Here is a 24,608-nt window from a genome sequence, read left to right as displayed (position 1 = left end):
CAAGGACGTTTGGTGCTTTACCCCCTACACTGAAGTCACAGACAAGCACCCAGCTCTGGGGAAGTTTTGTCCAAGGTTTGCCCAAGTTTACTTCCCTTTCTTCATGCCCTCTGTGGCCAGGAAGGAGGGTGCCATCTGCTTATCCAGCCTCGGGATCTAAATCTACCAATAAGGCTCAGACTCGAAAAGCTTTAGGTAATTTTTTATATAAAACAAAATGGCCCTAGCCCAGCGGCAGGAAGACAAGATCTGAAACACGAGTATGTACATCAACAGTGGAAGGCACAGCGGGTCCGTTCGGAAGGGGTGGGGGGTGGGGCAGCAGGTTACACGGGTCTCAGCTGAAGCCACGGGGGCAGAAATAAAGTGCGTAGGTCCTGGGGCGCCCCGTGGCCCAGAAGCAGCAGCCAACAGCCCCCTTCTTCCCGCCTGTGGCAGGGTTCAGTTGAGCGTGACGCGGAGGTAGGAGGTGGGCACGTAGCCCTCACCTCCCTGTTTCCGCCTGACCCGGGTCCAGCCGTCGCCTTTGTCCTCCTCCATGAGACTGAGGTCTTCACCCTCGGCCATGGAGATGGTGCCCTCACTGGACCCTGTCATGGAGTAGCAGTGGGCTCGGATGTGCGTCACGTGCCTTGAAACAGAACCGAGCCAAAAACACCACCCCCTGCCCAACCCACCCCATCAGCTGCGACACACAAGCCGTCCTCACCTTCAAAGTGGTAGATGGCCACACAGTGACCTATGGGGGATGCTGGTTCCTCCTCAAAATCCTCATCAAATTCCGTGTAGATGGGGGCATCCTGACCCTCCTCTGAGAGGGGCTCTTCAGAGCTGGTTGGGGACAGCGAAGCGGGTAAGGATGGGCCTCCTGGGTCCTGGGGGCAGACCCACTCTGTCCCCCCCGCTCACCTCTCCTTGTTATCCTGTGATCTACTGTTGTTGCTGTTGCTGCTGTCTGGTGGGGCGCTGGCTGGGGGGTCTGGAGGCCGGGTGTGGCGGCCCAAGCTGTCTCCCCGATTGCTCAGGACTCGGCTCTCTGCCTCTGCCAGCCAAGCCTGAGAGGAGGGAGCCACGAAGTCAATCCCAGGGCAGGGCTCCGCCGGGGTCGGCCCACTCCGGGCCTGGAGGTTCCCTGAGATCACCCATGCACACCCAAGGCTGTGATGAGACACAGCTGGAGCACCCCCCCTCCCACCAACACCTCCCTGTCCCCCCCCCCCCCCCCAGGAAGTGACTCAGCCAGGCCCGCTGGCCCCCACCCCTCCCCAGGGTCTTCCCTGACCTCATACTTCTGCACTTCCAATTTGAGCCGCTCGATGTTGTTCAGGGTTTCCGTGATCCGGGGCTCCAAGCTGGCAGGGTCCCCCATCTGGGGTGTCTTCTCATATACATCCTTCATTTTCTTCAGGGCTTCTCTAGGATGACACAGACAGATCGGAAACAACAGTCCCATGGGACTCAACAAGCAAAAAAAAAAAAAAAAAAAAAAACACCAAAACCAAAACATGTGCTTTGCTTCAAGGAACAAATAGCAAGACAAGACAGTGGTTAAATCTCAAACGTTAGTGCTTCACTGCCTGGGTTTGAATCCCAGTCTGGGCATATATCCTAGCGAGTCTGGACTAGGTTACTGAACCTCTGTCTCAGGATGCAAATCTGGAACATTGGGGATGACGATACGTACAGCTCATGGGAGCTCAAGACTATAACAGTGCCTTTATTTATCCAAATACATACTGAGTACCTATCACATACCAGGCGCCGTTCCAGGCATCTGAAATAATAGCCCTAAACAAGCCCTAATCAGGGTCCTGCCTCTGCTCAGTCTCAGGAAAACGTGGGGATTCCAGTGAATCTACATAAAGGGTTTGAGACGGTGTATGGCATAGGGTAAGCACTCTATACATGCTAACTATCATTATCATTAGCCTCCCTCCGGTTCCTGTCTCCTCCAGGACTATATACACAGGCAGTAGTAGTAACAAGCATAGAGCTCTGGAGTATGGCAATCCTGGTTTCAACTTCTTCCCCGTCCTAATATGGGATCCATGTTACAGATGAGAACACTGAGGCACAGAGAGGTGGGCCAGCTGGAATTCAAGGCCGGTCTGTCTTGGCTCCAAAGCTGCCCCCTTAACCCCTATACCATAAAAACCCAGGGACGACAAAGTTCCATATGGAACCCTACACCAATAAAAGTTTTTGTACAAGAGGTTCTGTGCAAACGGCAAAACAGAATTTGGCTGCCTGTCCACAGTGGCAAACATCATTCCTATTATGTAAGGGGACTGGGAAGAGAATCTTGTTGCTTGGAAGAAGTGAGCAAAGATTTTCTTTTTTTCAATCTGGCAGATTTTCTATTGTTAATATTTTAAGCGTTTGAAGTATTAAATAGGTAACCATATGGTTTTTTTCTTTTAGCCAATTAATGTAGTAAATGAGACTAATAGACGTTTTTATATTGAACCATCTTTGCATTACTGGGATAACACCCAATTGATTATGACTCGTCTTTTAAGAAGGTCGTTTCTTTGGGCGCCTGGGTGGTTCAGCTGGCTAAGCGTCCTACTTGGGCTCGGGTCATGATCTCACGGATTGTGAATTCACGCCCCACGTTGGGCTCTGCGCTGACAGCCTGGAGCCTGCTTGGAATTCTCTCCGCCCCTTCCCTGCTCGTGAACTCGCACGTAGTTTCTCTCTCTCTCTTTAATAACACTTCAAAAAAAAAAATTTTTTTTTGTCCATTATGGTAAAATACACAGAACACAAAATTCCCCATTGGAACCATTTTGAAGCATCCAGTCCAGTTCCGTTGCATTAAATGACATCCACGCTGTGTGCAATCATTGCCATCACATGACACATCATTTTTAAAATACATCATTGGATCTGTTTGGCTGGGATTCTGCATCTAAGATCATAAGGGAAATTTCAATTCCTTGAATTCTTGCTAACCGATATGGGAATGGATTCCACCAGCCTCCTAAAGGAGCTGGCAGCTTTCACTTTTTCTGTTTGCTGGCATGACTTAAGAGGGGAAGTAACGCTTTCCTTTTCAGTGTGGTAGGAATCACCTATAAAACCACCGAGGCCTGGGGTTTATTGGCAAGATCTTCGAACACCACTCCGGTACAGTTCACTTATTATTGTATTTCGGTCATTGCCTGCCTGCCTGCCCCCAACCTTACCTCTGGTCAACCTCCTTCTGTAGTTCACGGCTCCGTTCTTCAAGCTGTTGCTGAAGTCGCTTTCTTTGCTGCTCTGGGGGCAAGTGGCTGAAGTCCTCTGTCACCACTGTCTGCAAGGTAGGAAGACACTGCGTTTGGGATCAGGAATGCTAAGCTTCCAGGCTCTTCTACATTGCTAAGACACACCAAGTCCCCCTTCCTCCCCACCCAAGGTTCTTGGGGGGCAAGGCCATGCACAGAGCAAAGCAGGTCCGGGTCTGGCAACCGGAGGAGCGGGCCCAGCCGGCGGCAGGAAGCGAGCCCAGGGTCCCGCCACCCAGCTGCTGGGCGGGCTGGGGCCGCCCCCTCCTCCTCCTCCTCCCCCGAGGCCTCACTTACCCCACGGCTGCCTCGAAGGCTGCGGAAGGATGCTAGCCGCGGTTTGACCGACTTACTGATCTCACTCAGTATGGCCAAGGGGTCGAGGCCGGAGCGGGGGGATGGGGGTCCATTAGGCAATGCCGAGGGCAGGGGGCCCCCCAGGGGGGAGAAGGGTGGAGGGCGTGGCTACCGGCGGGGGCAGGGGAGGGGATTGGGTCAGGAGGGGTGGGAGGATGTAGAGAACGAGGATGGACGATGGACATAATAAAGAAAAGAGAAAAAACAAAATGGAGAAAAGAAAAGAAAAGAAAAAAAAAAAAAAAAACGGTAAGAAAACCAGAACTCAAGATGCACAATCACACACAGAAAATGCATGCAAAGAGCAACATAAAAATCTGGGATGTGGTGGGGAGGACATTAGACTGTGAGCCAGAAGGCTGGACCCCTCCCTAACCCCCTATGTTGCACCACCGTTGAATCCCATATCCAGTACCTAAGAATGGGGCCGGGGGGTGGGAGGCAGGGAGGCCCAGGTTTCCGTGCACCCAGCTTTCTGGGCTCACAGTCTAGAAGGTAGAGGGAGATACATGCAGGAATCAAGGTCTCAGACAGGTACGTGGCCACAGAGGTCAAAGGCAAGCTAAGGGAAGGATAGAAGTCACGATGGATCAGAAGGGTTACAGGTGGGGTTTAAGCTGGGAGAGTCTCATGTACAAATTGAAAAGGGGTATCAAATTATATGTCAAGAGGGATCAAAAATATAAAACAGGGGTCATGAGATATAACCGTGGGGCCGGGGGACAGTGTCTGAAGATATAACCGTGGTGGGGGGTGTCTAAGTTATAAAACAGGAGTGTCCAGGTATGTGCTTGATATTAAAAGCCAAAAACCCCAAGAAAAAACAGCCTGAGGGTCACAGGCCTGGAGTCACATTGGCAGGATGGAGAGACTCCAGGGGAGTCCCCAGGGCCAGCGTCTCGAGCCCTCATCCAGCCCTGAACCCCAGAAGCAGGTCTTCTCCTAGCATCCTGAGAAGCAGCACACAGACACCACAGGCCCCCTCCCTGCACCCCACTCAGCCTTGGGGGACTCCCAGGCCAATCACCCGGCCGCCTCCCTTCCCTCCAGCCCGGGCCAGCAGCCAAGAGGAAAATTCCTGCCTGGGACTCAGCGTCCTGGCGGCTGGGGCTGAGTCAGTGGGGGCCCCCCTGTCCCTACTCACATTCCCCGTCCCAAGGGCCCCGGCCCCCACCTTGTTCTTCTTGCTGAAGGGCCAGCGCTTGGCACGGCTACGGCCCGGGCCTCGGAGCTCAGGCCGTCCATCAGAGGGGGTGCCCAGGCTGCTGTCTGAGGGCACGCGGTTCATGGGCTGGCTGAAGTCTTCGAATTCCACGTCACCCGGGCGGGCAAAGCCTGACTTGTGCAGCTCAATTAGGACCTGGGAGTCCTGTGGGGGGTGGTGGGAGGGGGGGCAGTCAGGGGCAAGACGAGATGCTCAGCCTTTGGGGTCCTCCTACTGCCCACCTGTCAGCCCCCTCGCCCGGGACCAGACACCCACATTCTTGGCGTCTACGGCATCCGCAGCCACCTTCATGCCCTCTAGACACTTGGCAATGATGGGTACCACCTGCAGCTCGGCCTCTGACAGGAGCCCATACCCAGCCCCCAGGTGGGTGGCCCGACGCTCATCCATGTCCTGAAGCTTCTGCGGGGACAGAGACAGGGGCACTAACGAGGGGCCAGCAGCAGTGATCCAGCTCACAATCGTGATGGGGCTCCACCCTGGCCCAGCCCCGAGCCGTCTGGTGGGGGAGACACAGAATCAAACAGACCCCACCCCAGGGTGGTCATGGGAGGAGACATGGGACAGGGGAGATTTCAGAGAGGACTTTGAGGACCTCCCGCCTTGCCAGGGGAGTCAGGAAAGGCTTCTCAAAGTGGGTGACCGTGCTCAAAAAGCAGACCTCGCACAGACACAGCCAGTCCCAGGGTTGGGACAAAGAGTAGACCAGAAGGCTGAAGAAGAAGAGGGGAAATGCGAGACCTTTCAGAGGGCAGGTTAGAGCTGGAGCTTAGAAGAACGGACAGAGCGTTCCAAAAGGAAAAGGAAGGCGTCCCTGGCAGAAAGAACAGCTTGAGTAAAGACAGAGCTCGCAGACCCTGGTTGTTTTTCTAACCGCTTTTCAGCTGAGAGATCGGGACATTGCTGCTGAGGTTCCGACACGTGTGTTAAGAGTCGATTCACTCTGGGGGGGTTTTCAGAAGGATGGGGCTGGGGGCCTGGGACACTCACGTCGAATATCTGGGGCATCTGGGAAAAATAGAAGTGGGCCTGGTCGCGGTTGAAGCGCTGTAGTTGGGCTGCGTACTCATTTTTGCTTTCTTCTGCCATGTGACTTCGAAGGTGGGCTTGTTGCTTGGCCTGAGGAGCATGGAGGTAGAAGTTGCTGCCAGGTCCTGGCCGCATCCCGGCCAGACATCCCCCCCCCTCTGCCTCCCGCCCCCATCTCCCCTCACCAAGCCCGTCCCAGACCCTGCAAGTACCTTCTCCACATCAGCCTTGGTGGCATTGATATCCTGATCGAGTCGCTCAGCAGTCTGGGCTGCCTTTTCAGCCTCTCGACAGTCACGCTCAAATTTGCGCTTACTCTGTGTTGGGGGCAGAACCAGAAGGAGGTAGTAGGTTGAGACAGCAAGGTTTCAGGGACTGGCGGAAAGTGACCCAGCAAACGGGGGATAAGGGGCACGGCAGAAGCCCCCAGGGGAGAGGGGCTGCAGGCCAGACAATGCAGACAGCTCCATGGATCAGTAACCCTCCCCTGGCCCTCAGGGACAGAGCCACCCTTCTCCACACCCACAGACTCACATTCTCCAGTTGTTTGAAGCCACTTTCCAGCTGCTGCTGGGCCCGACGGCCTTCCTGAAAGTGCTGTACCAACAGAAGCGGTTAGGCTCACCTAGGTTGCAGTAAGCGGCCCCTGAGAAGACCCAGGGAGGGGGAATCGCTCACCATCTTCCTCTCGTGTTTCATCTCCTGTGAGTACTTGGCCAGCTCAAGACACACACGGACGCTGAGGTTCTCGGCCACCAGCTCCCGCTGGCCCGCAAAGTCATTCACCTCCTGGAGAATCTGCACGAAGGACTGTTGCTGGCTGAACCTGGGGCAGGATGGGAGGGGGCAGCGAGCCAAAGTCAGGTCCCCCCCCCCGGACCCACCTCCATATAGAAAAGGGAAAAAAAGCCCCAACACATTCCTCCCGTAAGCAACCTTAAATTCTGGTCCGTATCCCTGACCCCAAACCCTTCAGTGGGATACATGTTGGAACTCAGAATTGTTCAGGTTTAGAAAGGGGATATAATGCTGATGTCTTTTATGCATCACCCCAGTGGGGTCAGAGCAGCATCAAACACAGTATTTTTGCAGCCAGAGGCATTAATATTCACACTAAGTGGGATAAAGACCAAGGACGTGATCCATATCAAGTCAGTTTAGGTCAGAGGTTGTTGCCAGACAAGTTACCCACACAATCTTGATTTCTGGAGCTTTTTGGATTCTGGAACTGGGGACCTGGGGTAAAGCGAAATGCTCCTATGACACTTACTATTGCCTAGGCACCGTTTCAATGCATTATCTCAGTTAATCTTCGCATGCGCCCTACAAGGTCACCATCATCATCCCCATGTCACAGGTGAGGAGAACAGAGGCACAAAACAGAAGTCGATTGCCCAGACTCACTCATTTAGTAACTGTTAGAGCCTCTCTCTCACTTAATAGGAGAATAAAATGGAAAACTTGAGTCAGTTGCCCAAAGCAGGTGGGCTAGAAAAGAGTGGATTTAGGATTCTGACCCAGGTAATCTGGATGTTGCAACCATGCCCATCCCTCTAGGTGGGATCTGAAGCAAGATGTAAGGGACTTGCTTGGGGTAGCCTAGTGAGGGAGAGGAAGTGAGACCCACACCCCGGGGCCCCCAAATCTAGCCCTGCAATCCCTCTCCATCCTTACTTGGATTCCGGGTCATCTTTGGCAGGTCTCTTGGGCAGGTATTTTTTCACCAGGCTCCTAACGGAGGGAGGCAGAAAGGCTGAGCCCCTGGCCCTCCAACAGCTCCCCCAAGCCCCAGGGCGGGTCCACCGTAAGGTCTCACCTCAGTTGCTTTGCATAAGCCTGCTCCACCTCGGTCCGCTCTTTCACGAACTTCACATATCTGTCCAACAGGTCCAGCCCCCACTGCGTGTGCCGCTCGAGCACCTCAAACTGATCCTGGAAGGAGGTGTGGGGATCCGGAACAAGACGTTGGGACCCCACTGCCGGCCGACCAGGCGCGGGAGAGGCCTGAAGGCTCTGGGCTCGGAGAAGGAGTGGCTTCCCGGCCCCGCCCCGGCGCGGCGCGGGGGGAGGCAGGAAACGGGCGGGAACCCCCTCCCCTTCCCGGGAAGGGCCAGGGAACAGGGGCGGGGCCCCAGCCGGACTACAGGGTCCCCGTCGCCTGACCGCCAAGAGGGGTGTGGAATGGGGCAGAGCCACTCCCCCCTGCCCTGGCTCCCCTAATCCCCCCCCTACAAGATTCCGGAAAATCCGGCCGGCCCGGCGTGAGTCAGGCCAGAGGGGCAGGGTTCCCTGTAGCTTGGGGGGCCCAAGAATGTCCAGGGGACAGGCCCCATGTTCCCCGGTTCGCCAAGCTTCCCGGGGTACCCTCCCGATATATGACTCCGTCTCCCCCACTGAGTCCACTGCACCTCCAAAAGAAACGCCACACCGAGTTGTGGGGGAAGGAATCTAGCTATCCCGCTGCACCCAGGAACCCAGGGATGCCACCGCCCCCATAAAAAGGAGGGGTCAGAGGTATGGGTTAGGATACGGGGGGATTTCTGGGGCTTCCAGAGTAGAGATTAGAGGTGGCCTGGGGGCAGCCCCTCCCTGTGCCTGGGGCAGGTTGGGGGAAGGGACTGCGAGGCGAGGCTCGGCCTGGTAGCCCCCTCCCTCCCCAGAGGGTCCCAAGCCCCTAGGTGTTGATTGGCGGCGCCGGAAGGGCGGTCAGAACTTCTAGGTCCCACGTGGGGTTGAAAGTGGCCAGAGGGTCCCCTCCCCCGCCCGAGCGGGACAGGCGGGCGGCGGGCAGGGACCCAGGGGCCGTAAGATAAGCCGCCGGCCCAGCCAGGGTGCTCAAAATAGGTGACCTCGCCCGGCCGCCCCGGCCTTGTCCTAGGACTTCTGCCCTCCTCATTCCGAACCCCGCGCTCAGTTTCCCCACTCCGCTCCAGCACGGTCGCCCTCCGCCCCGGGCGTCCAGAAACGCCCTGGGAAACTCCGAGAGAGGGCGGAAAGCTGGAACTCCAGGGGTCGCTGAAGGGGAGAGCTCCGAGCCCCCGCTAAGGTGTTGCAGGAGCAAAGAGGGAGGGGGTCTGGACTCCAGAAAGAGAGGAACGTGGGGCAGGGCCGATCGGACTCACCCACAACTCGGTGCCCCAATCCATGCTGCTCCCGCCGAAGCCGCCGCCGCGCCCGGTCCCCGCCGCCCGCCGCCGGGAGACTCAGCTCGGGGCGGCGCGCCCGGCCCCGCCCGCCTGGGCCCGCCCACTCCAGGCTCGGCCCCGCCCCCGCGGGCCCTGCCACGCCCCCATCTGCGCGGAGCCCCTGAACTGCGCCCAGAAGGCGGGACCCCCAAGGAGGCGGGGCCCAACGGACGCCCCGCCCCTTCTTAAAGGAAAGTTGCCACCCGATGCCACTGGGCCGACCCCTTAAAGGACCCCCACCCATTTTCCAAATCCGGCCCCTCTGATCCTCTCCACCCCTGCCCTGCCTGGGGCTGTTCTTACTTTTCTCTTTTCCTTCAACCAACCATTCCTTAAAGGGCCAAGACATTAAAACCCCAACCCGACAGGTCCTTCCCCCACCCCTTCTGTGGAAGAACCTGAGGTCACCCCGCTCTTGTGGGCCGGCCGGGCTCCAGACATCTCTGCTCGTCCCACTAATGGTCTGGTTCTCTCCGGCCACAGGGCGGATGGGAGGACTTCGATCCGGCCCAGAACGCGTCTCCGCCAAGGCCCGGTCCATTAGCGCCCCCACCGCATCCTGCCTTCCCCCTCCCCCCGAAGTCTGCGCCGGGAAACTGAGGACGGGCCGTCCTTGGGGCACCGGGCCCAGGTCTTTCCTCGGTCCTCATCCAGTTCGCGCTTCCACCTGCCCATTTTCCAGTCGCATCCATTAAGACCCAATCAGGTTTCCTAGTCTGTACTGACCCAGGTTCCGACTCCTCCTCTCCCTCCAGAAACTCGGGCCCTGGGGGCTGGAAGTCTGTCACCTCTTTCATAAAAGTCTGTTCGCACCTCATTAATCTCTTTAAGGCACTAGGATGAAAGGAGAGAGAATCCTGCGGCTCCCACCCTCCTGTCTCCAGCCTTTGGTGCTTAGTGTCTACAGAGGTGACAGACGCCCCAGAGCCCCCAGGCACAAGTTAGGCTCTAAGCTCCCAGATTCCCAGTACACACACCGGGGAGCCCAGGAGGATAGCCCCAGGAGCCCACACTGGCACAGATGGCCCTGTGGGGACCTGGCCCCACCTGCTGGTGGCTTCTGAGCTAGAAAACCTCAAGTTGCGAAGTGGGCTGTGCTCCAGGGGCTGGGGGACCAGATGAATCAGTGGCTCAGCCTGGTATTAGAGTCTCAAATTCAAATTGGAATTGGGATTCATTCCAGGTCAGCACCACAGTTGGGATGGGATCTCAGACTGGGGTCAGAAGCTTCGCCGAGGGGTCAGCAACCCAATAGGGGGTCTGGGACTCAAACTAGGGTCCAGAGGTCAGGCCTAGTCTGGGGTCAGTGCTCCAAATGGAGGGCTCAACCAGAGATTAAGGCTCAGTGTAGGTTGAGGGTCAGAAGGGAGTGGGGAAGTCTGGGTTTCAGGCTGATGTCGGCGCTCAGCTGTAGGTAGGGGGACTCAGCCGAGGGTTGGTGTTCAGTCCATTGACAAGTTCAGCCTGGCATCTGTGCATGGGCTTCTAGTTGCCTCGCTCGAGGGAGGGAGGCTCCGCCTAAGGCTGGGATTCAGCCCAGGGTCATAGGTCATCCTAGGGCCAAGATTTAGCCTGGGGCTAGGTTTAGGCCTCCTAGGATCAGGAAGATTAGAACCGGACAGGCCTCGGCAGATGCGTGTGTTTACCAAAAATCTGTGCTCTGGCTAGGAGCCACTTCCCCGGGGTGAAAAGGGGAAGTCCGTCCTTGGGGATATTGGGATATGTAGTTTATTGAATGCCCTGTTGCACTGTCTGCTCTCACTGCATTCTGGGTAACGTAGTCCTGGACAGACCTTCAGTTGGGCGTGGATGAAGGAGTTCCGCTTCAAGGGCGGGATATCAGACCCATCACAATTGGTTAGGTGGACTGTTTGTCAAATTACATCGGGACAATCTTTCTAATGATTGGTGAGAGCGGAGGTGGGGTTAAGCATTATCAGCACCCCATTCGGAGCCGGTGTTGTCTGTTTGGTGTCGTGCGGGGGTGGGGATGTGGATTTTCTAGGAAAGAGTCGCTGATTGGCTGGGCGGGCTGGTACTGCCGGAAGGTCGGCCCTCACCGTGCGGCGATTGGCTCACCCGTTGGCGGTGGGGGCGTCAGAGGCGGTATCAGGGGAGGTGGTGGCTCTAGAGATGGCAGTGAGCGAGAGGAGGGGGCTCGCCCGCCGGAGCCCCCCGGAGTGGGGGCAGCTGCTACTTCTGCTGCTGCTCTTGGGTGGCTGCTCTGGGCGTATCCACCGACTGGCGCTGACGGTGAGTCCCGCCGCGCGGCGGACTGGGGCGGGGGGGCGCAGTGTTGTCTCGAAGAAGCCCCTGGTTTGGAGTGGTCTCGTCCTACCTCCCCCTCGTCTTACGTGGGATGGAGCGGTCCGGCGCCCCCCGCCTCCAGGCCCGGAGTGGTCTCGTCCGAGGAGTCCCTTCAGTCCTCTGGTGGCGCAGCCTGGCTGGCAGTGTTAGGACTGTGCCCCGCCCGTTGGGGGGGTGGGTCTTCAGCTCCAGGGACCACCCCACCCCCTCCCGCCCGCCCCTTAGTCCTCTAAATTCTTGAGATTGCTCTGGGGGCGCTGGCACCTTTGGCGCCGCCCAGGGGAGTCCCTGGGGTTTCTAGGATTGGGTTCTCTGGGCACTCACTGGGATCTTGGGGACTCATTTGGAATCTACAAACTGGGAGGTCAGAGCTCGGCGCACCAAGATAAATAACTCTGCTCTTGGGGTGGTGTTCACCAAGTGCGGAGACTTGCAAATGCCCCAGGCTTTCTTTTGCTGGACTCTCAGAATGGTGGCTGGAGGATGTGGGGCTACCCTGTTCCTCCCCGGGGGATTGGTCTGGGGACATGGCCTCCGGGAAGGCCCTCTCAGCCTCTCCCATTACTCTTTGGACCTGTCCTCAATCTAGGGGTACCAGGAGGGGGCCGCGCTCTTAGGGGGCCTCGCGCCAGAGCCGTGGGGCTGAGTTGGAAAGAAGTCTGAGCTGCCGCTGCCTCTTCCTCCTTGGTCTCCGGCAGGGGGAGAAGCGAGCAGACATCCAGCTGAATAGCTTCGGCTTCTACACCAATGGCTCCCTGGAGGTGGACCTGAGCCTCCTGCGTCTGGGCCTCCAGGAGACAGAAGAGAAGGCCCCGCTGGTGAGGGGCTTTGAGGAGTTTGCTGGAGCAGGGCGAAGAGCACAAGTTTCCAAGCCCCCTGTCCTCAGTTTGTAGCTCTGCCCCTCATCCGTGTGATCTTGGGCAAGTGCATTGGCCCCTCTGAGGCTCCTCATCTGTAACATGGGAAAAACAAAATCTCGTGCCATGTATGCTAGACCCTGAGCTTGGGTTGGTGGAGGGAGGGCATTATTACATCAACATTTTAATTGGGTGAAAACAGGATGGGCTAGGTCCAGAGGACCAGCGAGGGTCTCCCTAGGGAAGTGACATCCACGTAGAGTGGCTCGAGATGGTTAGGAGTTAAAGAGTATGAGAAGCCAGGGGCAGGATGGTGTGTTGGAAAATTCCATGAGTGAATGTGGGACCTAGTACATAGTAGGTGTTCAGTAAATTTGAGGTTACATTTCTATTGCTACTAAAAGAGGTGCCTTGGCGAGGTCTCTGCGCAATCCCTCATTTTGTCCCTTTTTCTTTCCACCTGCCAGGTGGGGTTCAGTCTGACTCGGGTTCGATCTGGCAGTGTTCGATCCTACTCAGTGAGTGGAGGGGGAGGTAGGGAGGGGGTGAGGAGGGCCTGGGATGTCTGTCCTTTACATCTGGAGCCCAGAGGCCCTCCTTCTTTCCCAGAGAGGGGAGCAAGAAGTGACCCTCCCTTGCGGGGTACACGGGGAGGAGGCAGGGTGGGGGTGGGTTAGTGGGAGTTGGTAACCAAGGTGCCCTCTTACTCACTCCCCAGACCCGGGACCCCCACGACTGTCCTCTCTGGAAAAACAGTAGCAACCTCCTGGTTCTCTTCCTCATCAACACCAAGGATCTGCGGTAAGTTGATGGGCCAGGGGCTGCATCATTTGTGTTTCCCTGGGTGTGATACCCACGTGAGCTGATCAGGTGCAGTGAGAAGCCAGCCGGAAAGAACTCCATGCGCTTAGGAAGAAAGCCACGTGCTTTTCAATTTTGCCTTCCAGCCTTCTGGTCACGGGAAGGAGGGAGAGGGGCAGGGTACCCAGAGAGTGTTGGGGTCTCAGGGCAGAAGACACGGACACAGAGGAGTGTTGTGAGAATTGACAGCGATAGTTAATGCTTGTTGAATGCTTCCTGTGTGCCAGGCAGCATCCTGCAAGCGTTTACAGGTGTGAACTCATCGATTCTTTATACTATTATTATCCCCATTCTAAAGAAGAGGAAACTGAGGCCCAAGAACTGGGATTTGGACCCAGGCAGCCTGGCACCAGAGTCCCACAATACCATGTAGCCTGTCTGTAGACACATTTTCATTTAAAACAATGCGCTGAAGTAGAATGAGTAAGTCACTGTCACGGGAAGTGACAGTCACGGGTGCAGGCAGTTCATAGATGTGGCAGTCGTCTTGATGGGTGGTGGCCAGTGCTGGAATTGTGTGACCACTGATTCAGCCTGGTGCCGCCCTCAGAAAGGAGATCCCAAGGGCCCAAGGGGCCACTGAGTTCCTCTGCACAGGTCATGCGCATGACCCAAGCCTTCAGCCTCACCCTCACGGTCCCCACCCTCACCCCAGGGTCCAGGTGAGGAAGTATGGAGAGCAGAAGAAGCTGTTCATCTCTCCTGGGCTCCTCCCCGAAGCACCTTCTGAACCAGGGCCCTCAAATCCAGTGCACACAGTCACCCCTAATGTGGACAGCGGTGAGTGAGGCTGGCCATGTGAGCGGGGAGAGTGTAGATGGCTAGGGCTGTTCTGGGCCGCCTCCCGTTTTTCTGCTGTCCATTTGTCCATCCATCTCTAAACTCATTCACTTGTCCCCTACAGGGGCCACCACTACGCTTGACAAGGCCAAGTCGAAACACACAGTGTCCCAGGGAGATCAGCAGGTTCGGGGAAGGTCTCTTCGGGGGCATTTGGCGACCCAGGCCGGGGGCCAGCTAATGCTCCATGCAGTACTCTGTCCCCTCAGGGCCCCAGTGGGAAGGACAAGGAACTGATCCTGGGTCTCGGGCATCTCAACAACTCCTACAACTTCAGCGTGAGTGTCTGTGAGCGCCTGTGGCCCCACCTCCTCCCAGAGTGGGGACTCCCAGGCTGAGGCCTCCACTCCCACTGTCTGCCCCCCACCCCCCAGTTCCATGTCGTGATCGGCTCTCAGGCGGAGGAAGGCCAGTACAACCTCAATTTCCACAACTGTTACAACTCCAGGCCGGGCCAGGAGCAGCCGTTTGACATCACGGTGAGCAGATGCAGGGTGGCTTTGCCACATCCTCCCTGAGGCCATGCTGTGGACCGGTAGACCGATGTACCCACCTGGGAGATGGGAAGACCGAGGCACGGAGAGGGGGAGCTTGAGAGTGGGAGAGTGAGACTCACACTCATGGCTCTGCACGTCCAGAGCTGGTATGCCATCCCCACCGCTGCCCCCACCCCAGGTCATGATCCGGGAGAAGAACCCTGAGGGCTTCCTGTCAGCGGCAGAAATTCCCCTTTTCAAGCTGTATATGGTCATGTCTGCCTGCTTCCTGGCTGCTGGCATCTTCTGGGTGTCCCTTCTCTGCAGGAACACGTAATGCCTGGTTGGGTGGGGGGGGGGGGTCCCCCACCTCCTCTCTTCATACCCTCCCATCCCTGCCCCTAACTAATGCCCTCCACCTCCTTCTGTCCGTGACCTTCCCCACCCCCCACCAGGTACAACGTCTTCAAGATCCATTGGCTGATGGCAGCCCTGGCTTTCACCAAGAGCATCTCCCTCCTTTTCCACAGTGTGAGAGCTTGGGCCCAGAGCAGAAGGGGGTGGGCTGGGGTCTCTGGGTCCAGGAAGAAGCCCAAGCAGCCCACTCCCCAAATCTGTGCAGACCCTGGGCTTGGGAGTTCATTTGTCCTACTGTCCACATGTCCAGCCATTTTTGCACTGTGGCCTCCAACTGTCCACCCAGCCCAGCTGTCTGCCTGTCCTTCTGTCTGGCTGTGGCTGTCCACTGGCCCAGCTCTGACTCTCCCTCTGACTGATTGTCTCACTATCTCATTGTCCATCCATCCAGCTGTGACTTCCCTGCCTTTGTCACGGCTGTGATTGCCCATCCGTCATCCCAGCCGTCCACCCCTATGTTGTCACGGCCTTTTCTGAGTCCACCTGCCATCCTGGTCATAACTGTCAGCTCTGTCCACTTTCTGACCACCATGCAACAGTGATCGTCCATGTTCCTAAGCCATCGCTAGCCTCCCAGTTGTCACTGTCCACCCACCCATCCGTCCATCTGTCTGACTGTCCATCCGTCCACCTCCAGATCAACTATTACTTCATCAACAGCCAGGGTCACCCCCTCGAAGGCCTCGCTGTCATGCACTACATCACACACCTGTGAGTGACCTTCTCTGCGGCAGGTTGGGGGGTGGGCTGGGGAGGGTCGGGCACCCCCTCTTACCACACACCCTCCCCAGGCTGAAGGGCGCTCTCCTCTTCATCACCATCGCCTTGATCGGCTCTGGCTGGGCCTTTGTCAAGTACGTCCTGTCAGACAAGGAAAAGAAAATCTTTGGGATCGTGATTCCCCTGCAGGTGCACAGGAGGCCCCAGGCCGGTGGGTGGGGATGGGGCCAGGCACACCTTGGCCCTTGGGGCACACCTACCCAGCCTACACCGCCCCCAGGTCCTGGCCAACGTGGCCTACATCGTCATTGAGTCCCGTGAGGAGGGCGCCAGCGACTACAGGCTCTGGAAGGAGACCCTCTTCCTGGTGGACCTCATCTGCTGTGGCGCCATTCTCTTCCCTGTGGTCTGGTGAGGATCCGACACGTGACCCCCGCTGGAGGCTGAGGACCCCCGCCCCCCCCAGGCCACCACAAACATGGCCAGAGGTAGTGCTGACAGCTTCCTGTGTCCCCTGCCCCATTCCAGGTCTATCCGGCATCTCCAGGATGCATCGGGCACTGATGGAAAGGGTGAGGCCCTGGTCCCAGGACCTCCTGGGCCCCCAGCCCCTGTCCCGCTCCAGGACCCTCTTTCTGATCCCTGGATGTCCCTTCCCTCCCTGCCGCCACTGCCTTCCTGCCTCTCTACCTTGCTTCTCGTCCAGCGCTCCCCACCCCAGACATCCCCCTCCAGGTTTCCTGCCCCTTGGCCCCTCCCCAAGATGTTCTCCCAGTCCCCAGACCTCCTCCACACGTCTCCCTTTCCCCATGCCCCCAGCCTCCTAACCCCCCTCTCTGTGTACACCCTCAGCGGCAGTGAACCTGGCCAAGCTGAAGCTGTTTCGGCATTACTATGTCATGGTAGGAGCCCCATTCTCACTCGGCGGAGTTTTGTGGTCTTCGGGGGGATTTTTTTTTTTTCCGGGGGTTACAACCAGCCCGTTGGCATACCCACTCTAACCCCTCCGTCTGCCATCAGCCAGCCATCACTCAGCCCCAACGCCCTGCCCCCCGTCTCTGTCCCGGCAGATCATCTGTTACGTCTATTTCACGAGGATCATCGCCATCCTGCTGCGGGTGGCCGTGCCCTTCCAGTGGCAGTGGCTGTACCAGGTGGACACGGGGGCCATAGGCAGATGGGAGGGGGTGGGCCAGACAGCTTTGGGGGCGGGGGTGCAGGGGGCGTGCCTGACACTCCTCCTGCCCTTGCCCTGCAGCTCTTGGTGGAAGGCTCCACTCTGGCCTTCTTCGTGCTCACTGGCTACAAGTTCCAGCCTGCAGGCAACAACCCATACCTGCAGCTGCCCCAGGAGGACGAGGAGGACGTGCAAATGGAGCAACTGTGAGCCCCGGGCCTCAGGGGCTGGTGGGGGGCACGGGCACAGGAGTCCTGGAGGCGGGGTGGGCGGGGCCAGCGCTCGGGGGGCGGGGCCGGGGAGCTCCAGGAGTGGATTTGATGGCCATCGGGGGCGGGGCCTAGTCCCTCTCAACTCCTGAGCCGCCTCCTGGTTATCTGTCTCTAGAATGACCAATTCTGGGTTCCGGGAAGGCCTGTCCAAAGTCAACAAAACAGCCAGCGGGCGGGAGCTATTGTGATCATCCCGGCATCTGGGACCAGTCCTCCGTCCCCCGCCTGCTCCCACCCGCTCCACACACACATTCCTCACTCCTGCGGGCTCCCAAAGCGCCAGGAGCAGGAGGAGGAGGGCGCCCGGGGCGCATGCTGCGCCTAGCTCCCTGAGCCCTGAGTCCCCAGAGCCCATTCAGAAGAGAGCCCCCCCTCTTCCCCCAAGTATTGGGCAATCCTGTCCCCGCCCTGGAGCCATCTGCCGCTTGCAGTTGCACAATAATGACCGATCTGTTTTGCTAGCCTGGTTTCTTGCTTTTCTGGGTGTTGAGGTCTAACACGGAGGTTGTGCTTACAGTTGAGAAACCTGTATTCATGGGGGGGGGGGGGGGGGAGGTTTCAGTCTCCGTTGCCCTCCACATTCAGTAAATGTCATTCGAGCGACTGCTACACGTCAGGCCCTGAACCCGGTGCTGAGGACAGAGCAGGGACCCAGGCTCGACCCTCAAGGGGCTCACGGTTGGGGGCAGGGGCCAGGCAGAGATAAGGATGAGACCATCACCAGGCCCTGACCCAGCCTGGGAAGCTGGGGGGAGGTGATCAGAGAAGCAGGGGAAGGACGGCAGGCCCAGGGGAGGGACAGCGTGTGCAGAGGCTGGAGGTCAGGAAAACTTGCTGGTTGGTAGGCCCACAAGTAGTGGGCACTGAAGTGTCTAACTGTGGCTAACGCTGAACGCCACACCCTCTTCGAAGGCTTCCATTGACCCTGACTCCTATCAACCCTGTGAGACACAGACAGGCTAAGTAGCTTGCCCAGGGTCACACAGCTGATGAGTTGAGAGACTCGGGGCTCAAAACACTAGCAGTCTGGCTTCAGAGCTGCACTTTACCACGGACCACACTACCCTCCGGCACCCAGACTCCCTGCGACCAAACCTCCGGCCTCCCCCAACCCACCGCGCCCTTTGTTGTGTGCCCCTGGGTAGGTGGTTTCGCCTCTTGTGTCCTAACATGTAAACTGGGGTCCCCATGAGGCCACTGAGTATCACACATGTGATAATGGTGTGAGTGGCTCAGCACAGCCTAACCTTTCGTGGGCTGCCCTGAACCTTGAAGAGGGCACTGCACCTGTGCACCCACGTGGGCAGCTCCAGAGATGTCATTGTCTCCCCTGTCCCAAACCCCCTTTCAGCCAGAGTGCCCACAGCCCCTTTTGGAGCTCAGCAGACAGTTCTCAGTGGGGGCCACAGGCATGGGATGATGGGTAGAGAATCAGGAAGGGGTCAAGGCTTCCTGCAAACAGAAACAAGTATAACGGGGCCCAGATGAATAAATAGCCCAGCCAGACAAGGAAGTGAGGAGGCACTGCAGACTGAGCAAGTTATGTGAGCAAGCGGACAAGCCCAGAATAGCCTGCCAGTCCCCCTGCAGGGCTGGCTGAGGCCGAGAGGGGGGCAGGGAGGGTGGGGGAGCAGCTGGCAGAAGCCTCAAGACAACAGTTGGACTTCGTGCTAACGCCTGTGGGAGCCAAGAAGGTTACAGCAGGGAAGGACGTGACCATCGAAGTCGGTGCTTTACTCCATGTGCGTGCAGGGCTGCGCAGAATCCAGGCTCCCAAAGAAGTCCCCGTCCTGATCCCCAGAACCTGCGAGGATGTCACATGAAGCGGCAAAGGGCACTTTGCAGATGTGATTGAGCTAAAGGCCCTGAGAGGGGAGGTGATCCTGGATGACCCAATGTCATCACCAGGGTCCTTATGAGAGGGAGGCATCAGGGTCCCAGTCAGACAAGGAGAGCCACAAGGAAACACGTATAAGGGATGTGCTGTGAGGTGTAGCTGGCCCCCTGAGCCAAGGGGTGCAATGGGCTCTAGAAGCCCAAAAGGGCAGGAAGTGGATTCCCAGTTCCCCCCGTTGGAGCCTCCCTAAGGAACACAGCCCTGCCCACACCTTGATTTCAGACTTCAGCCCTCCAGCCCTGTAAGATAATACATAGGTATTATTTTCAGCCACCAAGTGTGTGGTCATTTGTTACAACAGCAGTCAGAGATTCCTACAGCTTAGGAGCCTGAAGTCTGGACCCCGGCTGCCTGGGTTCAAATCCCAGCTCCTCCCACCTAGAGGATCTTGGGCAAGTGTTCAAAGCCCTCAGTCTCTTGGTCTGCAAACCAGGGATGCAGAAGAAACAAGTTTCATGAAATAAAGTGCTGCGTCTGAGTCTCATGGAGACCAACTCACTAGCGTGCATTCACGTATTCTACACCATAATTTTGCAGGGTCACAAAGCTGTGTTTTTACACAAAGTCCCCAGTTGCTGTAGAGTAGATGAGCTGAAAGGAGTGATTCTGCAGCAGGGAGGCCACAGACCACAGGGGTGCAGACAACAGACAGATGGACTGGGACAGTGAGTGCAGGGGAGAGGGAGGACGATGGGGGACGGCTTGGAGGACGGGCAGGGCTGTCAGCGAAACAAGGTGAGGAAGAGAAGCAGGTGTTGGAAACAATAAACATACAGTCCATGTGCAGTGGGGCCTCACCACATGCGGGGCACCAGGCTGAGCCTCTGCCTGCCCCATGCCACTGGCTTGTCACCCAATGCTCAGAGGGACATTCATGGCTGTGAATGTCCAGCCTGCCCCTGCACCCTCCAGGGTGGGGGTCCCTGATGCTAAGGCCCCTCCTGAGCTTGAGTCAGGGGTGCAGGGGAGCGGGGGAAGCAGCCGTGGGGCAGATCAGATCCACCCGGGCCAAGTTTACCTTCTAGTTAATGAGTAATGAGTAGGGGGAGAAGGGGAGGCCTGGGCTGCATGGTGGGGGAGGTGCCCAGGCCGTGGGTCCTGGAGGGAAAATCTCAGAAAGCAGTGTAGCAAGGACCCCATCCTGGAAGTGGGGGGCCAGGAGGGGAGGGGCAGTCCCTGCTGTTCCCAGGCCTGGCACCGACTCAAGGGTGAGGGTGGGGGGTGCAGCACGGAAATCACTGCACTCAAGGGGGTGGGGGGGAGAGGGGTGCCTGGGCTCCCCCCACCCAGAAAGCCTCCCTCTTCCTTCCCCATCTTCTCCTTCCTCCAGCTGGGGTGCCAGACGAAACTCAGGACACCAGTTCAACTGGAATCGGGGACACATAGCCAATACTGTGTTAGGGTTAAGTGCCTTCCAGAGACCCCACTTAGCCTCAACCCAGGCAGCCTGGCTCTCCGGCTGTCCAACCTGGAATGTTGGGCAGGGCACGCCAGCTAACGGGAATCCCATCCTCCAGGCCTCCTCCTCTCTCTCCCCTGCTGGCTTATCTTGCCTGCCATCCCTCTCCCACACTTCTGGGCACAAATGCACATTCCCCAGGATGAAGCTTCCAAGAATCCCTTCCTTCTCCCAGGCCCACCTCTGCTTCTGCCTTCACCCCTCTGGTCACTTCCTGGAGGTCGGGGCCAGGACCCTCCGCAGACCTCTTAATCTGAAGCATCTCAGCACCTTTGTCGAAACAGCAGCAACTATCATCAATCCCATTGTTCAGATGGATTAACTGAGGCTCTGAGAAAGCCAGAACCAAGCCTTGCTGGGAGGTACAGGCCAGCAGGAATACCTTCCCAAGACCGTCAAAGCAGAAACCCTGAATGTTTAGGGCTGTAATGCAACCAGGAAATGGGGTGGGGGAGGAAAATGGGAGTAATTGAGATTTGGGGGATCCTAGGAGGTACCCCAACCCCTGTTTCAGAAGTTGAATCTCAGTTCTGGGTAGTAAGCAGGTGCTTGCACCCTCCCTCTCCCAAAGAAGGGGTGACGCAATCAAGCAGACAGGGTCCAGGTTTGTTCTGTGTCTGCACACCTCCCCCAACTCCAGGCATGCAGCCTAGGCCAGGAAAGGCACATGGATTCCAGGAAATCAGAGCTGGGTTCCCCATTAACCCCTTCCTTGGGACTTTGGAAACCAGGCCTTCAGAGATCAGGATCCCCCACCCACATACCTGTTGCCTCCTGTGCCCTGGACTTCACACACCCCTTCCCCCAGATGCACAACCTTGCTGGGAATCCAACAGGCACACATCAAATGACACTGAGGCAAAAACGCAAAGCTTTGCCAACATGCTGTCGTGGTGAGACAGTGGGGAAATCCAGCAATTTCCTGCAAGGCCAGCAAGTATGTAAATCAATACAATCACGGAGGGAAATACAGCCATTTCTTGCAGGATTATTAATGCAAGTAGCTCTTGGTCCAGGGTCATGTCCTTTCATGGCAATGACAACTGTGACGTGAGTGCCATTACAACCTCATCTGACGGGGGAAACTGAGGCTCAGCGTGGCTATTAATGAAGCGCCAAAGTATACCTCTAAGTGTCAGAGCTGGAAAGTGACGCAGGTCAAGACCACTCACTGTATCCAGGGAAGTCTGTCCACGCGGAAGAGGCTGGTCGCGTTCACACAATGTCAAAGGAGGCAGTTGCCTCTAACAACAAGGAAGCTCTCTGGGCACTGATATTAAACGATCTCTGAGGGATACTGTTTGCGAAAAAGGCAAGGCGTAACCCAGGGAGACCAGGAAGAATAGCAGGCAGAGAAGACTGGTCATTTGTTTTTAAAACTTGCGAGCATTCAAAATGCATATCTCTGGAAGGAAACCAGGGATTTGGTTTCACTGTGGCATCTGAGACCTGAATGGTTGGGAACGGGAACAGGAGGCAAATTGCCTTTTCCCTGTACATCTACGTGGACCCTTTAGGTGTTGAACCATAGGAAGATATTAGCTATTCATAAAAAATTAAATACAGATGGCATAATAGTAATTAAGAATATTAATGATAATATTGTAACGTTAAGACAGAATAAAAAAAGCTAGCAACGGGAAATTGCCTCACTGATGAGGAAAGTTTTTCTTTTTAACCATTATAGTCTCTCAGGAATCCTGACAAGGGTACATGAAGGGAGCTCCAGGTTCCACCTGTATTAAAATACATGCTAATTGCAGGGTGCCGGGGTGGCTCAGTTGGTTCAGTTAAGCCTCCGACTTCAGCTCGGGTCATGATCTAGTGGTTTGTGAGTTCGAGCCCTGCATTGGGCTCTGTGCTGACAGCTGAGAGCCTGGAGCCTGAGCTTCAGATTCTGTGTCTCAGTCTCTCTCTGCCCCTCCCCCTGCTCTGTCTCTGTCATGCAAAAATAAACAAATATTTTAAAAAATACATGCTCACTGGGAGAGTGAACTTCTACACATACTTCAAAGCCCAGCTGAAATGTCCCCTCCTCTGAGAATTTTTACCTGACCCTCTACAAAGCAGGGTTCTTCTCCACTGGGAAGACACACCATGGGGCCAGGAGTGTGTGTGTTGGACCTTATTCCTCAGTCTGAGCGTAGAAGAGGGACTCCAGCCACCAGCATAGAGACAGACCCGTAGGAAGGCACTGGTTAACAAACGCATGGCCAAAAGAAGACTGGGCGCCAGGCCCAGATACCTGGGGTGGGGAGCTCTCTGGCCCTCAGTGTTCCTCCACCGCTAAGTAGGTGCAACAGGGAAAGGTCCCTGTTTACCAACTGGCCTTGACCCTGAGGGAGACCTTGGCAGGGGGAAGGTGTGTCCATCTTGCTGGAGGACATGCCCTTGGGTTAGTTACCCCAGGACACACTGGCCCCAGGGATTGAAAAACTTAGGAAATGGTATTGAGAAATCTGGGGCAGCTCCAGGAAGGGGGAAGCCACGGGAGCTGCGGGCTGGGCTGAGGTTGCAGGGGGGAGGCGGGAGCCAGATAAAAGGCAGTCTCCAGCAGCCTCTGCTCATTCCCTCCCAGTCCGCTTCCTCCGTCCCTCTGTCCCTCCACCATCCCTGCACCATGGGGCCTGCCTCAGGCCCCAGCCTGCTGCTGCTGCTGCTGCTGCTTACCATCCTGCCCCTGGCACCGGGGGACCCCATGTGAGTGGTCATGACCCTTCTCCAAACCGGGCTACTTGTGAGGTGGGGGTGGGGTTCAGGTCCTAGTAGAATCCAGGGCGCACATGGGTGTCTGTGGAGGCAGGGGTCAGCGGGTTGGGATGTGAATGGACTTGGGCTGCCTGCGAGCTCATGATTTCATGAGCTGGGGGTTCATGGCACTCGGGTTACAATGGGAGGCGGGTGTTTCTAGAACAGGGGTCTGCAGGTTTGGGTGCCTGTGGTGTGTTCAGTGATTCCGTGGCTGCGGAATCACTTGGAGGCCTCGAGATCTGACCTCACAGGATTTGGGGGCTTCGTGATATGTGGGTGAGGGTTGGAACCGTGGTCCCTAGAACGGCAGCTCCATCCCGTGTTCCAACCCGGCCTTCAGGTTCTCCATGATCACCCCCAACATCCTGCGGCTGGAGAATGAGGAGACCGTGCTGCTGGAGGCCCATGACTTGGAAAATAACATTGCAGTCGCGGTCACTGTCCACGACTTCCCAGTGAAAAAGCAAGTGCTATCCAGTGAGAACAGCGCTCTGACCAAAGACAACAACCACATGAGCACGGTCAAAATCAAGGTGGATGTACCCGCTGATGCCCCTCTCCCCTCTCTGAGACTCCTCCTCCAATTAGCTTCTCCTATCCTGAGCCTCTAGATTTGAGCCGCTCTCATAAGTGAGGTCCTCTGAGCCCCGTGTCTGATTCCCCCTACTCATCCCCCTTTCTGATCCCTACCCATCTTAGACCCTTGCTCCCTCCCCTCCTACCCCTCCGCTCCCAACCTGGGCACACCAGGGAGACCCGGAGTGGTGGACAGGTGCTATTGGCAGGAAGGGCAGGCAGGTGAAAATCTGGGGCTGAATGCGGGCAAGGGGCCAGGAAGCAGCATCTCAATGATTCTCTGGCTATGCCTAGATCCCAGCCAGCAAGGAATTAACATCAGAGAAGGGGAAAAAATTCGTGACTATCCAGGCAGACTTTGGGAGCACCGTAGTGGAGAAGGTGGTGCTGGTCAGCTTTCAGAGCGGGTACCTCTTCATCCAGACGGACAAGCCCATCTATACCCCAGGCTCCACGGGTAAGGGGCTGGGCAGTGGCTGGAGAGAGGGCTGGGGGGGACTGTGGGGAGGGCCAGGGCCTCACTCACCGCCCCCTTTCTCTAATATCATCTCCCAGTCCTCTATCGGATCTTTACCGTGGACAACAACCTACTGCCCGTGGGCCGGACCATTATCGTCAGCATCCAGGTACCAGCAGCGGGGAACCCAGACGATGACTCCCCCTGGGCAGAGACTCGGGGAGAGACAAAGAGATAGAGACAGAGAAGAGATTCCGGAAAAGGCAGGACTGCAGAGGCCTAAAGGCAAAGAGACCTGTAGAGCCACGAACACAGAAAGAGCCCTGGACACAGGGCAGAGATCCGGGGATACCAGGCACAGTGATGCTTCTGCCCGTGGATTCCGGCTCCAGACAAACCTCTGGGGACCGTGTCACTCTGGACAGGTCACTTCACCCTCCTGGGCCTTGGTTTTCTCAGCTGAAGATTGAGATGAC

The 24,608-nt window shown here is 57.0% G+C and overlaps 3 protein-coding genes across 6 annotated transcripts in view; 2 read left to right on the top strand and 1 right to left on the bottom strand.

Moving 5' to 3' along the window:
* Positions 1-190: 190 nt before the first annotated feature.
* Positions 191-9,127, bottom strand: TRIP10 (thyroid hormone receptor interactor 10). Of its 2 annotated transcripts, XM_047849407.1 has the most exons (15): positions 9,003-9,127; positions 7,697-7,812; positions 7,555-7,611; positions 6,559-6,706; positions 6,415-6,477; positions 6,093-6,197; positions 5,842-5,970; positions 5,107-5,253; positions 4,801-4,995; positions 3,567-3,734; positions 3,189-3,298; positions 1,283-1,415; positions 910-1,055; positions 710-831; positions 191-590 (listed from the first exon to the last, which is right to left on the bottom strand). In XM_047849407.1, exons 1-15 carry the CDS (start codon positions 9,024-9,026, stop codon positions 442-444), a joined length of 1,812 nt encoding a protein of 603 aa, XP_047705363.1. In that variant the 5' UTR covers positions 9,027-9,127; the 3' UTR covers positions 191-441. The 2 variants fall into 2 exon arrangements, with proteins under 2 accessions (XP_047705363.1, XP_047705364.1); XM_047849408.1 differs by lacking the exon at positions 3,567-3,734.
* A 2,020-nt stretch (positions 9,128-11,147) lies between these two features.
* GPR108 (G protein-coupled receptor 108) lies at positions 11,148-17,453 on the top strand. 3 transcript variants are annotated; one of them, XM_047850826.1, is made up of 18 exons: positions 11,148-11,318; positions 12,071-12,190; positions 12,697-12,747; positions 12,948-13,030; positions 13,746-13,870; positions 13,995-14,056; positions 14,140-14,208; positions 14,305-14,409; positions 14,606-14,739; positions 14,862-14,937; positions 15,461-15,534; positions 15,615-15,732; positions 15,824-15,954; positions 16,072-16,115; positions 16,396-16,445; positions 16,564-16,697; positions 16,802-16,926; positions 17,108-17,453. In XM_047850826.1, coding segments are annotated over exons 1-18 (1,623 nt in total). In that variant the 5' UTR covers positions 11,148-11,198; the 3' UTR covers positions 17,110-17,453. The 3 variants fall into 3 exon arrangements, with proteins under 3 accessions (XP_047706782.1, XP_047706781.1, XP_047706783.1); XM_047850825.1 differs by having other exon boundaries at positions 11,149-11,318; positions 16,614-16,697; XM_047850827.1 differs by lacking the exons at positions 11,148-11,318; positions 12,071-12,190 and having other exon boundaries at positions 14,124-14,208; positions 16,614-16,697.
* A 5,470-nt stretch (positions 17,454-22,923) lies between these two features.
* LOC125156577 (complement C3-like) overlaps positions 22,924-24,608 on the top strand; it is a 38,609-nt gene continuing 36,924 nt past the window's right edge. Inside the window, exons 1-4 of the mRNA XM_047842732.1 lie at positions 22,924-23,048; positions 23,440-23,632; positions 23,970-24,132; positions 24,231-24,301. Of these exons, the coding sequence (XP_047698688.1) occupies positions 22,969-23,048; positions 23,440-23,632; positions 23,970-24,132; positions 24,231-24,301 (507 nt within the window). The 5' untranslated portion in view covers positions 22,924-22,968. The remainder of the gene's footprint in view (positions 23,049-23,439; positions 23,633-23,969; positions 24,133-24,230; positions 24,302-24,608) is intronic.

The sequence above is a fragment of the Prionailurus viverrinus genome, chromosome A2, assembly GCF_022837055.1.
Source record: "Prionailurus viverrinus isolate Anna chromosome A2, UM_Priviv_1.0, whole genome shotgun sequence".
In the NCBI taxonomy this organism is placed as follows: domain Eukaryota; kingdom Metazoa; phylum Chordata; class Mammalia; order Carnivora; family Felidae; genus Prionailurus; species Prionailurus viverrinus.
The sequence above is the reverse complement of the archived record's forward strand: the minus strand, read 5'-3'. Positions and strand labels throughout refer to the sequence as shown.